We start from the raw sequence: 17498 nt of genomic DNA on the forward strand, positions 1-17498 counted from the left end.
ACCACAAGGATATAAGTAGGCCCCAGCTGGGACCCACTGGGAATGGTCTGTTGGAATAGGACTCCATATCTTTCTGCACATTGCACTGTATGATGGAAATCAGATGTCAGAATTTGTAGATAATAAACTTCATGTGTATAAAATCCAATAAAATATTTCTATGTTATAGGAATAAAGAAAAAAAGAATAAAAAATTGACATATTTCACAAGTTATGTAACCAAACACAGAAGTAGACCATGGCGTTTTTTCTTCCCATTATCCTCAAATATACACTGCAAGGGTTGTGTAGTATGTCACTGACTTAGGAACGGTCCATTTTTTTCCTCTTCTGCTGTGCTGCTCAGAAGGCCATAAAAAACAAGTGAAACCCTTACACCCACCCATAAAACAATACGTGTTTTCATTAAATGTATTGACATCATGTACACATGTGTGACACATGACATCTGCTGCAAGAGGCCAGCTGCTGTGTTTAATTACTTTTCATCAACTCCGCCACCCGCTAACTTTGCTGACCGAGAAAGTTTTATACAAAGCCTGACACACCATAAGTCCAATGTGTAGTATGAATTTCTTGTTTAAAATAGATGTAAACCCTGATTGAATGACATAATTTCTATAATAAGAAAAGCCTCTATGGTAGGATTACCAGATAAAATATGAATAAAAGCTTCAGACTGCAAAATATTGAAAATGTTTTTAATACGGTATGGATTTAATAAAATTAGGTGATTGGATTAGAATATACTTTAAAATAATATAAGTAATTGCTATACCTTTTTATTACAAATACATTTTCTAAAACTAAATTACAAATAATTATTTTCTAAAACTAAGTGCACATGTGGCTTCTTGTTGTTCTGTACAGGGTGGCTAAAATGTCATTTCGTCCTCATTTAATTGGCTGACTGCTGTTTTCTGAAGTTTTTGTTTTACTGCATTACTGGGACTGGCCATGTTACTGCAGAATGCAGAACACAGGAACTAGAAAGTGACCGCAGAAACAGAAGGGTGGTATAAACCAGTGTTTCCCAGCTAGGTACAGTGGTACAGTCCTACAACTGATAACCATGGCTAAGACGAATGAGACATAGCTAACAAGTAAGATATAGACTTAAAAATGGTGGCTTTATCTTACCAAAAATTCTACAAAGCCATTGGTCTCCAGGACTTAGAGTAGAATGTATTAACATTCAAAAGGAAACACCCAAGGTTGTTTTGTCTATATCAGTCAAAAACCCTGGAGCTCTTCAGCAAGGTGAGAACACTAAAAGCAAATGGCGTTGGAATAGGCTACACACACATGTGCAAAATTGTCGTTGGAAACAAATGATTAACAAGCGATTGTTTGATAATTCTATACCAAAAAAAAAAAAGTGCACAACGACATGCCAACGACGCAGATAAACGAGGAATGGCACTGCAAAAGAACCGTTTTGGAGTCGATCGTTCACCATCTGTTGTGTGTATGGTTGTATAGTTCTGCAGTACACTTTCTCCATTACACGTCACCTCCTGCATTATTCAAATGATCGTATCTGGTATGTGTACATTATGGATGGATGGTGGATTATATTTGAACGATTTCATTGTTACAGCATGTACAGAATCATACACTTTACGATTGTTCAAAATAATCGACAATATTCGTTGATCTGCACGTGTGTACCTAGCCATGGTTAGCAAGGATGGCAGTGGCAGCTTCTTGCTGTAATGCTGGTTTACATTCTAAAAGGCTCCTTTTGATGGATTAGCTTCACTTAGGATGTACAAGATGCTCTTTTATTTTCCATTAAGTAAGCCAGGCACTTCTATCTTCTATACCTCACATTTAAACGTTTGAGAGTGTAGAGATAAAAAGAGAACGTGAGAAAGCTAACTGATAAATAGATACCATCAACAAAAAGCAAAACACTATACTAATCCTGAAATATTTATTAAAGCCATACAGCATAACATTGTAATTCTCTTTAAACCGTGGAGAAAAAAAGTTGACAAATTAAAAAGGCAAATATATTTTTCCTACTAATCTGCAAATTTACCTAACTACATCCTAATCTGTTAATAATAATATAGATGCCAAATAGTTTTTCAATAAAATGGTAGAAAGCACATGTACAGCTGAATATTTAACATTCTGTGTTATTTCAATTTAATTTTTATGTTTAGATGGTGGACATTGGGTTGTGTAAGGATAACATTGTTTTTGAGTAAAAATCACTAGACAGAAACATTTCTAAGACAGCTTCTGTACATTTGTATTGAGTAATCCTTGTATAGTGACCTCATGTAAACTGGGTCTAACCTGTACTTTGGATTTTTCTTTAAATATTCACAGAGATCTTTAAACGTTCCCAGCCAGCATCCCTACATTAATCAGATATGCTTTGATTTTAAGTGTACATTATAGATTTTTCATTTTTTTTTTTTTTACAATAAATCTTTCAGAACCATTTTTTTTAATTTTTGTGTATGAATTTTTACATAAGCTTTATTTATTTACATAACCAGATTCTTATTACTGTCACAAGAGACTGGAATGGATCTGGTCCAAAATGTAAAACATTTGCCTACTAAAAGCAAATGATTGTTAAGAAATCCATTCCATTTGCTCGATCAAACTTACATATGTTGCTGCCTATTCGGTAAGGCCTAAAATGGCCGGTAACAAAGGATTTGCCCTTGGGTGCCACTTGCTTTTTTCCGAAAAAGCCTGGCATTAAATACACCTGTCACTAGGTCCAATATAGCAAAGTGACCCTGAAGTTGCAAAGCCAAATATTATATTTCATTCTTTTCCATAATATACCCCAATTTGCTAGGCCAATACTGACCTTATTTGCAAATTGCTTTTGCAAGAGATGATAATTGCCAAGTGTTTCTACATCACCAGGTTGGCTGACCAGGGGCTAAAACATGACTTTATTCCCTACACTGTATGAGATCTCCCACTATGAATCTGTACAAGATAACAAACAATAAATAAAGTAGATAGTGACAATGATCTACGTGAATAAAAGTTTACAGAGACATAGGCAAGAATTGGGTTTTGTATCTATGATATCAGAAGGTTAGCAGAGAATACTTAGGTTTGAAAATGTATCTATATATACTTATAGCTGATATGACAAGGAAGCATACGGAGAGAATAGTAGTAGAGTATTATGTTTAGGTATACATTTTATGTTTACTTTGTCCGGAAGTGAAGTGGCCACTGGTCACAATTTGCAAGGGGTGCCCACCCATGTATTTGGATTTGGGTGCTTATGAGAATGGTTAGGGGGTTTTTGTTGCTGTGTTGGAAATATAGGCCAAAGTTTTTAGCCATGTTTTTGGCTATGTACACAAGCTAGATTTTTGTCTTGGAAACAATCTTTCATGATTGTTTCCAACAACAAACAACTAAAAGATGAATAAACGAGCACTGTACATACAGCGTCAGTCTGTTCTATAGAGAGGGGTGAACGAGTTCCTTCACTTCCATTGCGGTTGTTCGTCTTCGGTTGTTCATGGATCCACCAGGAGAGGTCCATGTACGGCGTCGGACGGTCATTGTACACATGTCAGATGTGTGTATGTAGCCTTAGGCATCCCATCTGTAACACTCTAAATCTAAAGATTAGCAAAACACTAATATATATATTTACTTATTGATATAGCCTGTATATTTTAACATAAGGCAGGCAAATGATTCAATGTTCCCTGTAAAGCTTTGTAGAAGAAAATTTCTATATACATTAGTAAAATATACAATAGCATTTTACTAATCTTCTACTAGACCAGCCTTTTTTCCCCTAACAATTGGAAACGTGAATATATGCATGTTTTACAGCCTCTGGGATCAGCCATTTGAAACTGAAAAAGAAAACATCCTCAGACTGACAGATTAACAATGATGATGTCCTATGAATGTCCGACAGAATCTGTAGTTTATTTTTCAGATCTGGTGGCAAAATGCCAAATAAAATATTGAGGCTAATTAATATTTTTCTGTCCTATTTGTTTTATCTGTTTTCAAATAATAGGTTACAGTTGATTCTATTTCACTCTAGACTGCATAATAAAATGTAATAAAGAGCCAGTTTATCAAAAATAGGTTTTCCTAATTATGTTGAAGATCTAATTTACAATGCATAGTTACTGTTTTCTGGGATCCCTGGTATTGGTTGTTTTACTGTACAACTGCTGCAGGGAACCAAAAATGAATTTTTAGGAAGCTCACAGACTGGTCATAAATGGAACTAATGATATATCTCTAAATATATATCTCTGATACATCAGCTTCGTGCTTTATGCTGCTTCATGCTGCTTTAGTCTTAAAGAGTGTGACTACATTTGAAAACTCCAAGGACTATGTACAGTCAAACTCTTGATCATGACTTACGGTGCATCTCCAGGCACAAAAAAAGAAAGCTCAGTACCTTCATCTCCATTCATTGCTTTAAATCGAGTCCAGTAATTAGCAGCATAGAAAATGAATGTAAATGGTAATAAATGAGTGGGTATAAACTTTAAAATAGTTTGTTTTTTTCCAAGCAGGAGAACATCAGAGATAGAAGCAGTGAGGTTGATAACAAACAGGAATGAGGAACCAGGGAAAACCAAAGGAGCAATGGGAGCAGCCCCCAGTCTAAACAGTAGGACTCAAATAGGTCTCCAAGAGAGGTACAAGTGGAAGCAATTGCACCAGCAACTGACTAAAGGATCGAGAGCAAAGGGCAATGAAAGTTGTAGGAGAAACAGGGGACCTAAATGAGGGTGAAGAAAGACTGGGAAGAGCTGGAATAGGTGGACACAAAGGATGTACAAAAGGCTACAGGAGAGGAAGAAATGGCATCAGCAGTAATGATAGGTCAACAAAAGGCCTTAAACAATCAAAGCCAATCTCCGGCAAGTGAAAGCCTAAATATCGTCAGCAGAAGGGGATGCAAGGGTAACAGTAGCAGGCAGACAGACCCAACAAGGGCCACAGAAACAGTAGGAGTGGAGGTGGCAGAAGAAACAGGAGGACAATGCTCCAACCAGAACAAATCACTCAACCCAAATGCCCATCCACATCACAGACTGTATAGTTAGAATAATTCATTGCAGTTAGATCCATTCAGCAAATGAACACCATGAAGCTAAAGCAGTTCATCTAAGAAGACTATATCGACCCTACATCTAGGTGATCAGATGTTTTCTTAGGTAAAAGGAAATAGACAACAGCTGGTTGGGCCTGATTGTCCTTGGTTTTCTTCCAGAAAAATCTGCCTCCAGTCCATATTCTCATAGAAAACTATTTTCCGGATAAAATCAAAACAAGACAAAGATAAAGACAAGATTATTTATGGTAATATTACAGAAAGGAATATCACAGCTGTTGATTAGGATGTATGTGCCAGCTGTGATTTTGTGAGAAGAGAGATACCATCTATCAACAGCACTAATTACCAAGAACTTATCTTCACAGTGAGCTTTGATACGATATACTCGCTTGTTGGACACGTGACGAAAGAGAACAAGTGTTACAGATATGTTAATAGGTAAACGTCCCATTAGACATTATGTTACATCAGTGTGTTAGAGATCTTCTGTGACTATAGAAATGTTTATATTTAAAGATCCAAATTTCCTATACATGGCATAAATAACATTTATAGAAAAATTAAGCTAAGATGTTAATCATATACACACATTTTACGTCATTTTCTTCTCTACCATTACGGCTCAACAGTTCTGGCACCATGTCACAATGAAATAAAATGGCTAAAGAACCTTTAATAATTATTTGGCCAGGGCTTTATTTACTAGGTTAATGTGATGGATAAAGTATTGACTTATATTTGTATTCCTTTTTGGATCTTTTCAGTAACTTTTGCTTGTTTGTTATTTTTTGGCAGGACAATATTAAAAGGAGGTTATATAAAAAATGAAATAATATAACCTAAAAGCAGACTCAATCTATAAATTTGTTGTATACCACACATATACAGCCAAGCCATATAACAGCAGACACCATAAAATAAGTTGTCTCTTTCCAATCCAATGCTGGAATCTTAAAGGAAAATACAAATTCCGATGCACGAAGCACAACAGATTACTCCTATACAATTTTATGCTTGACATTCCAAATAACCCAATACAAGGTCTAAGAGCTGTCATGTTGTAGGTGATGAACTTTTTTATGTTTAACATCAGTTCAGTGGGGTCATCGGCACAAAGACATTTGAAACAAGCACCGTTCTGATGTACTGCTACTAGATCTTTCCCAAAACAAAAAAAAACAGAAAAGAAAGAAAAACAGGAAAGAACTCAAGTGGTTTTAAAGCCAAATACCATGTTGACACTATGCCATTTGTACCATATACCATAAATTAATTCTTAAAGCAAACCTGTGCTTTTCCATGCTGATTACATTTTACATTGGGTGAGACCCCACTGGCATAACATGCTCACATTACCTTTACTGTTCTATCTTCTCATTTTGGAACAGAGAACTACCTACCTCCTTAGTATTAAAAAGAGTTTGAATTTTTATTTATATGTCTGTACTGGTGCTTGATGGCATTGAGGGATGTTATGTAGCAGCTGGGCCCTGGTTTGGAGATTACACAGGGCAAGAAGGTAAGTGTATACAGGTTCCGGCAATAAAAGTGGACTTTTTGGATAGCCAAAGCACAGCTTCCCTTTAAAGCATGGCATGTTTAATGTTTTTAGATATACATGTGAAAATGTACAGCCCAATGTAAAAAAAAATGTTACTTGTTAGCATGTAACAATATGTCCCCTGCAGTCATTAGCAACATAAAACAACAACACTCTAGGAATCTTAACCTACACTCAAAGTCACACACTTATGATCAACAAAAGTATGTAATTCTTCTCTTCATTCTTTAATGTAAAGACAGAGGTACTTTTCTTTTTCAAAATAAAAATGACACATAGACATGTACACAAACCTTTTAGAGTTAAGTCAAGTTTGTCTTTTTTAGAATTAGTGATAGAACTGTAACAATTTGCAGGGATGTCCTGGGATTGCACAATGCCAGTTCAGAAATAAAAACCACATTTTCTTTTAACAGAAAACATGGTTAAGAAACGTTACCTCACCTGCAGATTGTGCAACGCTTTTTGAATATATCATACCAAGACTGTTGATTACCATGACTGTGGTATAGGGCAATCTGCAATACCAAGCAGCAGATTTTGGGTGTTTGCAAAATATTATTATTGCTGGTTTCCTCAAACTTTGCAAAACCCTGAACATAAATATGTAAAAGGAAGACCAGCGTGTTCTAAATTCCTAAATTATAGGGATGCTTTAGCCACGCTAAGAGTTGTGTAGATGGAAACAGACTTAGCTGGTATTTGATATGCTTGCAATATCGTAATGAGTTTCTTTGAAGGTGATTCTGACCACCTTCTGAAGTTCCTAACTCCTTCAAGATGCCTTTCCATTCCCATGAACTTGTAGGGAAGTAAAAGCCATTCTGGTTTGCACAAATGCTACCTGCAGTAATTTTAGTTCATTCATTTTTTTAGCTTTTTTTATTGGAAATTCTTCTAGGTCTAGAAAGATACCAAGAAATATTTCCAGGAGGCGTAGCTCTACTCTTTGCCCTCCTCAGCCTTTGTAAAAGGTTGCAGTTATGCCCACCCAGGACCCCACTTTATTGTTAGTGTACTGCTTTACCAACCAATTTCACATTGACATTTTATTAGGAAGTCTAGCAGTCAACAGAAAGATTTTCTTGCAACTGCTCATCCAGACATACTTTTTTTTTAGCTACGTGTCTTTTAACCAGAGCTCCTCCAGAGGATGCTGGGGGTTCCTTGAGCGATGAGCATTTTGTAACTCTTAGTTTAGCAGATACCAAAACTTTTTGTCTATTTTTAAGGGTAAGCGATGTAGGAGGCATTATTCCTACTGCCCACCACACTAATGTACTGTGAGTTTTGGATATAGTAATCAAAGCAGGGGTTTCCTGGGGACCTGGAAGTTATTTCAAGGGATTCCCCTTCCATGTTATAAAGGGTAAGAAACTGTGTAAAAAAAAAACCAAAACAAAACAAAAAACAATATATTAAAGTCCTGTTACTGAGTAAATGCATTTCATAATACAAAGAGATTGTTAGTCCTGTAATTTGGAAAAAAAGACTGGGGACAAAAATTTTTCCATTTTGGATAGGCCGGTTTTTGGTCAGGCCGGGTTTTTTCAATGAAACTTCTGGTATTTGGCATGGTTGCAGCAGGTCTTCAGGGAATTTCCAACCATTCTTCCTGAAATACATCTTTAGGTGCATTCTTTGGAAACTTCTTTTGCAAAAACACTAAAGGGCAGGTGAACAGTGTTTTTATGTCGGCCTTTACGTGGAAGATTCTCCATAGGTACATGCAAAGAGTTCATTATAAAACGTGAGAATAAGCTCAGCTATCGTTGTGTTAGACTTGGTGGCTAAGTGAAATCAAACCTTGTTCAGCTCTGCCATAAACAGAAAAAGGTCTGTTTTGAGCCAACTTGTATTTTAGGTAATACATTGGAAGGACATGAAAATATGCAACACATAAGTAACACACCCCTGTTATCTGGTTCATGTTTGCTGTCTATATAATTGGTATTCCAAGTCTTACCTTTCGTTGCCAACAGTGCCACAGGAACAGCAATAACAACAATAACTACCGCCGCGACTAGCAGACCGATCAGCCACTTCACCCATGTCTGGAAAACATGTTCACAGCAAATGGTTTGTTAAAAAGCCAAAAGCATTGGAATCAATGTTTCTTTAGTTAAACTATGAGAAATACAGAAGCAGCCATTTCCAACTTTTGGTACAGGTTCCTTAACCGTCATTCCCACCTGGGTCCAGTTCAGATTTCTGTTATGGATTCAGTTTTCCTAATTAGGTTGGAGAAGCCAGTAACAGAATTTTAAGTTATCTGTTAGTCAGCAATGGCAGTGCCCATATGTCTACCCTCATGTTTCCTTTAAGTTTGTATTAGGAATACCATGTTCTACCCCATCTTTCGCAATTTCTTTACCAAGGGTCCAATACAGAATTCTCAAAGTAGGCTAGCAATATAAAGGGTGGCAGCAACATATTATGATGATGATAAAACTTTATTACAGTTTAGGTAGTTGACCCAAAACTTTCCTATTTGACATTATTTGGTGGGATCACTTGTTTTGTCTGTGAGGGTTTCATTTATCCAGGTCGTTGTATTGCATTGCATTGTATTGTATTGTATTCAATAGTTCAAATGGACGTAATTTTGAAGACATTTTTATATACTTCTGAGCTGCTTGGATACCTAAAAAACGTATTCAACATTGCAAAAACAAGTCCATCTGAATGGGATTAAATACTACTAGATATCTCCAGTTTTCTTACTGCCCATATGATCCTTAAATTCTGGAATGCTTACAATATTTTTACTTTATTTGTTAGGATGATGAGCTAACCCTATACCTTCCTGCCTCTTGTTCTTCACCATTATCATATCTTTGTCATTTATGGCCAAACTGGCCAATAGTGAAGGCCAGGAGTAAGTGAGGGACTAACATTGTGTACCAGTGCTGCTTTACTGGCTTTTAACTTTAGGATCAATTTTGCCATTTTCAAATGAGTTTCACGTACAGCCTACTATGTCCTCCCTATCGGCAATGCTCCAGTAGTTGTAGCAATCTTGACCTAGTTCTGTGAGCAATGTAACAGTGTGGCAAATCTAAACATTTATCTTTGTACAGGATTAAAAGGATGGGTCCTTGATGGGCAATATCTTCCACCCCATATATAGAGCAGGAGTTCTTTAAAAACAGGAGGTATTTTGGAAAGAGGCCAGAATTACTAGAGAGCAACTCTTTAAGAGTTTGTTTCAGGCTCTGGAATAGGAAGGAAGGTACTGGGTGGGCTTTCCCATTATTCCCAGGTACAACCCTGAGTTTGAATCCAGCAATACATGAATTCTATAAGTAGCACACATGCTGTCAGGTCTTTGAAGTAGAGTGGTTGAAGGTAGGCTGCAGAAAAGGCTGAATTGGAGCTCTTCTGAGGGACTGAGTTTCTGTGGGTTCAAAGCTGCTCAGTTGATTTATGGACTATGGAATTATTCCCAAACTCAACTGTAGAGGAATGTAGTCTCAATTTAGTGTTAAGATACCTTTAAGCTTTGTTTGATTAAGCTGAAAACAAACTGTATTATTTTGGAACAAATAAAGACTTATACATTTTACAAACTTCTCAATATATAATATCACAATATGCAGCACTAACAACTAATAGCATTGTCACCATTTTACAGTATTGTAGTTAGCAAAGCCTTTCACAGTTGCAATTCTTTTTTTTTTGGCACTGTTAATTTAATTTGTGGCGTTGGGTAAGAAATTACCACAACTTTAGATTCTTTCTCTATATTTATGGTTTAACACTGACCATTATGATCTCACTGACCTGGATTGCCAGAAAAGCTGAAATTTCCCAGCACAAAAAAACAAACTGATACCTACTTACAATCTGCATTCAAATCTTTGTTTCATAAAGCATAAAATAAGCCTATATATAGCCAGATTAATGTGTCTTTACCTATTTTATACAGTTGAAATAGGAATAATTACAATGTTATCTCTGTCATACCCTGTTGGGCGGTTGAAACAATTTACTTTTTTTGCTATATTTTAAGATTTGTACACACATTATTATTTGTTAATCTCAATAAACAATTTATGACAAATCATTAGATAATTGTTTGTTAAAAAAAGTATCCAATGACTTCAAGATAATAATTCAATATATTTTTATGTACTATAAGAGATGTGATAAATTATTTCTGGCCATTATCTGTCATCTTGTATTGTTTGTAAAATGAACAACCATGCATGCCGGACCAGTAGGTGTGTGCTAAGGAGAGGGGAAGTGACATCATGTAAACAGAACATTCCTTCCTCCAATGTGATAAGGACAGGAAATGTGGAGTAAAAAATGTCATGAAAAATAGGAGACGTAGTTTTCTACAATACAGAAATGTATTAATACTAGTTTTTAATTCTGTCCACATCACCCCCGCTACCAGTTACACATTACCAATGTCTAAATGATCACATCCATAGTCAGTACATTGTTCTGATAAGCTCTGGGAATGATTTCATTGTTCCTATATAGGTTGTTATCCATGAATGTTCATCCACCATGAATAATTTGTTTATCAAAAATATTTTCTCTGTTTTGCTGCTTCTTACTGCAAAGGTAAAAAAATGAGTTTTACCAATCACCCCCCTGGATGTCCAGTTTTCACAAACCCCCCCAAAAAGCTAATTTCTTTCTAATGCCCTTTAGGATGTTAACATACATATGTCATGCAGGTGAACATGCAATGGCAATAAAAGGACGCATACGTGTTCTATTTTCACACAAAAAGTGAACCCCATGTAAACCAACTGCAAACATGCATTATTCACACTTGATCTTCATACTGCAAACACAAACAAAATTGGTTCTTTTTTACTTGATTCTTTGTATGAAGTGCCTGGCCTTTGAACATTGATAATTTTGCAAATATTGAATTTTTTGGGTTATGTAGGAGATGGAGCATCTCTTTCTTATGAGCTTTATAAAAACTAAGAGGAAATATTTTTTCTAGATCATATATATAGGGAAGAGGTGTTTACTCCTCGTATACTGTGTGTAGGGCAGGGCTGTAACTATGTCTCATACTGGAGGTAATTATTATTAGTATTAATAACTTGGAGTGCCAACATATTACTCAGCGCTTTACAAAATCCATAGTCATGTCACTAACTGTCCCTCAAAGGGGTTTACAATCTAATGTCCCTACCATGGCTCTACTTTACCAACACAGTCATAGGCCAATTTTGAGGAGAAGTTAATTAATTTAACTGTATGTTTTTGGGATGTGGGAGGAGTACCCAGATCAAACCCATGCTAACACAAGAACATACAAACTCCTTGCAAATAATGTCCTGGCTGAGATTCATACCTGGGACCCAGCTCTGCAAAGGAAAGAGTGCTAACCACTGAGCCAATTTCCCTATGCATACCCACGCTTTTCAAATTTTCTCCTCGAGGGCAATTCTGCTACTATTATGTAGCCAGACAGCGATTTCCCTTGTCCTTTTTCCTTGACCCATAGCGGTTGCATTGCCTGCTATGCGTATACTTACAGCATTGGTGTATTACTTTTGGCAGGTAATTGCTCACCTCTACTCTGGAGAACGTTACATTATTTTTATGTGGAGCTGACTAGCAAGACATTCTCACACGATATGCTTTTATTAAAAAAGTACAAATGTTCTGAAGATCCATGTGATCCTACTCTTTATGTGTCAGTACTGTCAACCTACATCACATTCGCTACATGTTGTCTTAACCACAAATGTTGGTGGTACATTTTCATATGTAATGATTTGCACTGAGATCATAAGAAATGAACATGTTCATTCAATCAATTTTGGTTTTGTATGCATGTGTGCTGTAGATGGTGTCTCTGATTTAATGAATAGATTGTACAGCACCCAACCCAAGATAATTAAATATGGTAAAGAAAAAGCACTAGTCACTGTATGGTAACCTATATCCAACGGATTGGTCACATAAATAGGCAATCACCATTAACTAGGTTTAACCAAACTATGGATCTTTAGTTACCCTGATTCTAAGTTAGATTAGATAGATTCTATGTTCTAAGTTAGATAGTAGAAAAGCATGCTAAAATTGCATTTCAGTAGCAGCTGCAGCAAATTCATTCAGTTTGCAAATACAATATTGTACATTGTAAAATATCAAGGTAAATTCCTTACCTTCATGTTTGCTGGGGTCCTCAGAGGAATGTAGTCCCCTGCTCCAGAGTGAGAAAGAGCAGTGACACAGAAAGAAAAAAGAATAGTTTAAGTATCAGATATCCTGTAATAATCAAAGTCACTGTGTTACCAACTTCAGTCCAAATAGTTAAACATTAGTAAAGAGCAGATCCTGGAGCAGTTACACTGGGCATAGTCCTAGGAACTTGAAGGCATTTCCAAGCACACTATAGAATTTTTTTTTAAAGTCTAAGACACTGATCTACAGAGTCATTTAAAAGTCCTAAAGCGAGGAGAGTGAAGCCTGCAACATATCAGCTTCAAAGTGTACAGGAAAGGAAGAGAGAGAAAAGTTTCTGCCAGCTGTTTTGGGCTTAGAAGGGGGGGTTGTGATCACTTTGTAATCATGTTGGCCATCAGCCCAGAAAGTTACCAATTTTTTATGTAATTGTTGGTACTACAGCAAAGAATAGCAATCTGGATTCTGTACTGAAGGTAGTATGTCTTTAATAAAAAGTTGCTGGCATGTTGTAGTATATTGTCATGGAGAGAGAAGTAACTTATATATGGTTTACCTACAGGGGATAAAAATATCTTAATTGACTTTTTACAGAGGTGAATGCAAATAGACAACTAGTGTATATTTTTTGGCTTTTTTAAAGAAATATTATAATTATATTCAAAATTAGTTTGCACACGCAAAGAACCTCCCCATAACTGGTATACATTATTCCCACTGTTCCAGGAGCCTGTCAATATTGGACACAGCCCTACTGACTTTTTGACCCCAAAATGTGCGAAAAAGTTCAGACTCTGTATTTTACAACCAAATTCCAGTTGGAAATACACTGATTTAATATAATATTTAATATATTCAATACATTTAAAAGAGAACTCAAAACCCATTTTTTCAAACTTGCCTAACCATCTTCTTCTGTCTTTTGAAACTGTCACTACTTCCCACCACTACATATCTCCCCTCCTATTGTGTGTTACTTCCCCCACCTACTAGATTGTAAGCTCTTCGGGTCAGGGTCCTCTCCTCCTGTGTCACTGTCTGTATTCATCCGTCATTAAACCCCTATTTAATGTACAGCACTGTGTAATATGTTGGCACTACATAAATACTGCTTATTAATTATAATAATAATAATAATATTATTATTAATATTATTATTAAAGGACGTGCCTAATCTGCAAAAGGATTTATATTACAGCCCATTCATTCCAAGATTAACATAGTACCTGCATACAGCACAACCAAATGGATGCCATCACTTACAGTTGGGTACTGTTTCCATTATTGCAGTGCATTGTCAGGGTATATTTGGGGTGGCATTATGGATAAATGGCAACCCACTTGTGCATTGCCACACAATGGGTTAACACTCATGCTTCAGCATAGATTGAATCCTGGTTCCTCCAGAGGCTCTTAGGGGTTTCATAAGCATATTTATAACTCTTAAGCCAGTTTAACTGACACCATTGATCATTTTGGGTATATGTTGGGTCACATTCTTCTCACAAATATAAGAGACTTCTTTTACCACTATACTAATATACTGTGGGTTAAAGGGTTTCCCCATGTTTAAAAGGTTGAGGAACACAATGATGTTCTCTCCCCACCCCAGCCTGCTTACTGGACATGCCTATAATCAAGTTTCTGTGAAGTTCACCTTATTGGCTCCTAGATCCTGATTCTGCAGAACAGATACATTTAATTTACATTTGGAGCTGCATTTATTTGTGTATTTTATACTTGCATGGAATGAAGGAGTCCAATACTGGTGAAAAATTATTAAACAACTTGAAAGACAGATCCATATGAATATGTAGGTTACAGTTGTATGGTATTGTTGGGCATTCATCAAACACTGAGCTTTACCTTTCAATCAATTTAGCACACATAAAGAATTTTCAAACTATAGAAAAGTAATGTTAAATCTGCAGGTTATAGTTTCCAGAGTTCGTTGGCATGTCCTGTTTTTGACAATAGATGGTGCCAGCTGGAAGAGCAGACTGGGTGGAGCGCATTTTTCAAGCGTATTTCAGTTCATCACATCATTATTTAAAATCTTCAACCAGATGATCTACCTTTTACTGGGTCACTAATGTAATTTACATGCATTTAAAATTGTCATTAAAAATATTGTTTGATTATTATTTTTGACTATTTATAATTTTTTTATTTTTATTAGTTATATATATATATATATATTTTTTTTTTTATTTGAATATTTGCTCACATTTAGCATGTGACCAAATCAGCGTGATACAAGTTAATCTATCTACCCATCTCCATCTCCTATCCACCAATAAGTGTTTCCACAGTTTCCGTTCCTAACTATTCTACCTAATACTATATATGCATACACATCCCTATAATATATTGTAGCTTTTTAAATTAAACATAATATTGTAGGATCCTAGTAGACTAAAATTCAAAAAAGAGTGAAACTGACCAAACTGTTATTTGCTTTAGTTTAGATTTTTTTGGGGGTTTTATTGCTATCTATGACCTATGGTACACACGCCTCCACTTCCTGTCCCAGAAATAAACAAAACAATTTTGTGAGCCAAACATTCTGGTTTTGTCCATTGCAGTCTGTTTGTAAGATTCCTGTATATTCTGCTACAGGCTGGTAGTACATTGTCACTGGCTAGCTCACAGAATAAATGGATCAAAAATCCCATAGTGGAAATATAGATCATGTTGTATAAGGGTTTTATTTTTGGCCGCCATTTCTCCCACTGTAGTATAGAAATAGGTTTGAAGTGAGATGCTGCTCCACCATTGGAGGAAATTTTCCTTCAGAACAAAGGTAGGGAGGGTAACTCCACGGAGGCAATCTTTTAAATTAACTAAATATATTTATAATGAGAAACTCTGCTTGCCATGTGATCATTCTAAGCATTTTCCTGGTACCTTTGTATGCTAAAAGAGATTTTTATGGAGATATGCTTAATAGCTCACGACATGATCAACCAAAACAAATACTGAACTTCAAGGATTTATAAAAGATACAAATAATGCAGCTCTGCATTCATGCATATGCAGGTATTTAGGAAGGATTGGGAAGGGAAAACCAGCACTAAGAGCCAATCGATTGTGTTGCAATCGAAAGCCAAGGGCAGATTTTTTTTTTTTTAACTCAGGCTGTGGCTAATTTATAAAGATTGTTTTATTTAGCATATTTCAACTCAATATTTAGTTATGCATGTATAGGTCATAGTGACCCATAATGGCTTACATTGCTTTAAAGGAGCCCTTGAGGAAACAATGGGGATCCCTTCAAACCCATATTTATGTGTTAGTACACACTGCAAAAGGGGTATGATTGGGCCCAAGTCATTATGCATTAAAAATGAGTATAAAGCAGTCAATCAGTCAATGCTTTTAGATGTTATGTATGGCGTATGGAGCGATAAGAATTCCTCTGTTTTTTTTTTTTTGCAGTTTCCACTCTAGGTCAGCTTTTCTTAAAAAGCTAAAGGAAAAAATCTGAAATTTTAGAACAGTTAAAAGAATGGGGCAACAACTGATAGAAAAAAGTCTTCTGATAGGGACACCTGTTCTGGTGACCACTCTCTAAGAAGGAAATTCCGCTGACTTTATTGAGACTTCCGGTTCCTGTTGTGTTTCTACAACAGAAAGTAAAGGTAAATCTGCCAAAAAAATAAACAGACAGCAAATAATAGACTTATCCAGAAATAACCCTTACCAACTTTAGTCAATAAAAAAATCTAGGCCATACATACATGGTAACAATTGCACATTTTGGAAATTGATATGTAAGTCACAAATAACCTAGGAGGAGTTAATTCTGATCTGTCTGTACTCTAGGTTGAAGTTTTACTTACCATCCGTGCTGAGCGGATCGTTAACCAAAGGGGTATATGACATTGTAGAAGTAGAGGCAATCCTCAAACTCAAGCCAGAAATGATGGTAAGACACATCCAGAAGGAAACAAACTGAAAGGTAAAATCAAGCAAAAGTGACAGCGCTTCTTTCTATTCAGAAGATACTTGGCTCATTGGCGGCCTAAGTGCCATAACCTGTTCTGCTGCATAATGTGACTACGTTGATACAAGGAAGCCTGTCACCGCAACTTAATCCTGCTGTTATTTATACTGGCAGATAGAAACAGGTTTGACAGTTTTCATATTTATATCTTAGTATTGGGTATCCTGTAACATAACAAGAAGAGGAGTAGAGCTATGTGTTCATGCAATATATTCATTTTTAAATAGATGGGGTAAAGAGCAAATATAGAAAACAACTGAAATAATTAAATGATCTGCTAATATATTCAGAAAAAAAATGCATACCATTACTGTGTAAAGAAGTCAGAATCTATAAGGATCTGCATATGCTGATTTGATGGGTCTTCTTCCTTAAAGAGACTCTGTCACCAGAATGAATTCCCTCTGGAAATAGTCTAACCAAATGGCAAAATAATAACCAATAATAATGGTATATTCTAATAATGTTACATTAATGTACATGTATATAGTATAGTGGATTTTGGCCAAATATTGTATTTGCCATCTATAGCAGTGTTTCTCAACCTGAGGTTGCTAGGGGTTCCTTGAATAATGAGAAATTTGCGGCACTCAGTTTAACTGATACCAACAATCTTTTAGGCTGTAAGTGTAAGCATGGTATTCTTACCACTGACTGCCATGCTAATGTACTGTGAG

The 17498-nt window shown here is 36.0% G+C and overlaps 1 protein-coding gene across 2 annotated transcripts in view; it reads right to left on the minus strand.

The window, feature by feature from the left end:
* The window catches only part of LOC140335544 (dipeptidyl peptidase 4-like), a 53580-nt gene extending 40461 nt beyond the window's left edge, over nucleotides 1-13119 (minus strand). For both annotated transcript variants that reach the window (XM_072418246.1, XM_072418245.1), the window contains exons 1-2: nucleotides 12797-13119; nucleotides 8617-8704 (exon numbers count right to left, since the gene is read on the minus strand). In XM_072418246.1, coding sequence (XP_072274347.1) covers nucleotides 8617-8704; nucleotides 12797-12802 — 94 coding nt within the window. In that variant the 5' untranslated portion in view covers nucleotides 12803-13119. The remainder of the gene's footprint in view (nucleotides 1-8616; nucleotides 8705-12796) is intronic.
* Between the last annotated feature and the right edge of the window lie 4379 nt (nucleotides 13120-17498).

The sequence above is a fragment of the Pyxicephalus adspersus genome, chromosome 7 (genome assembly GCF_032062135.1).
Source record: "Pyxicephalus adspersus chromosome 7, UCB_Pads_2.0, whole genome shotgun sequence".
NCBI lineage: Eukaryota > Metazoa > Chordata > Amphibia > Anura > Pyxicephalidae > Pyxicephalus > Pyxicephalus adspersus.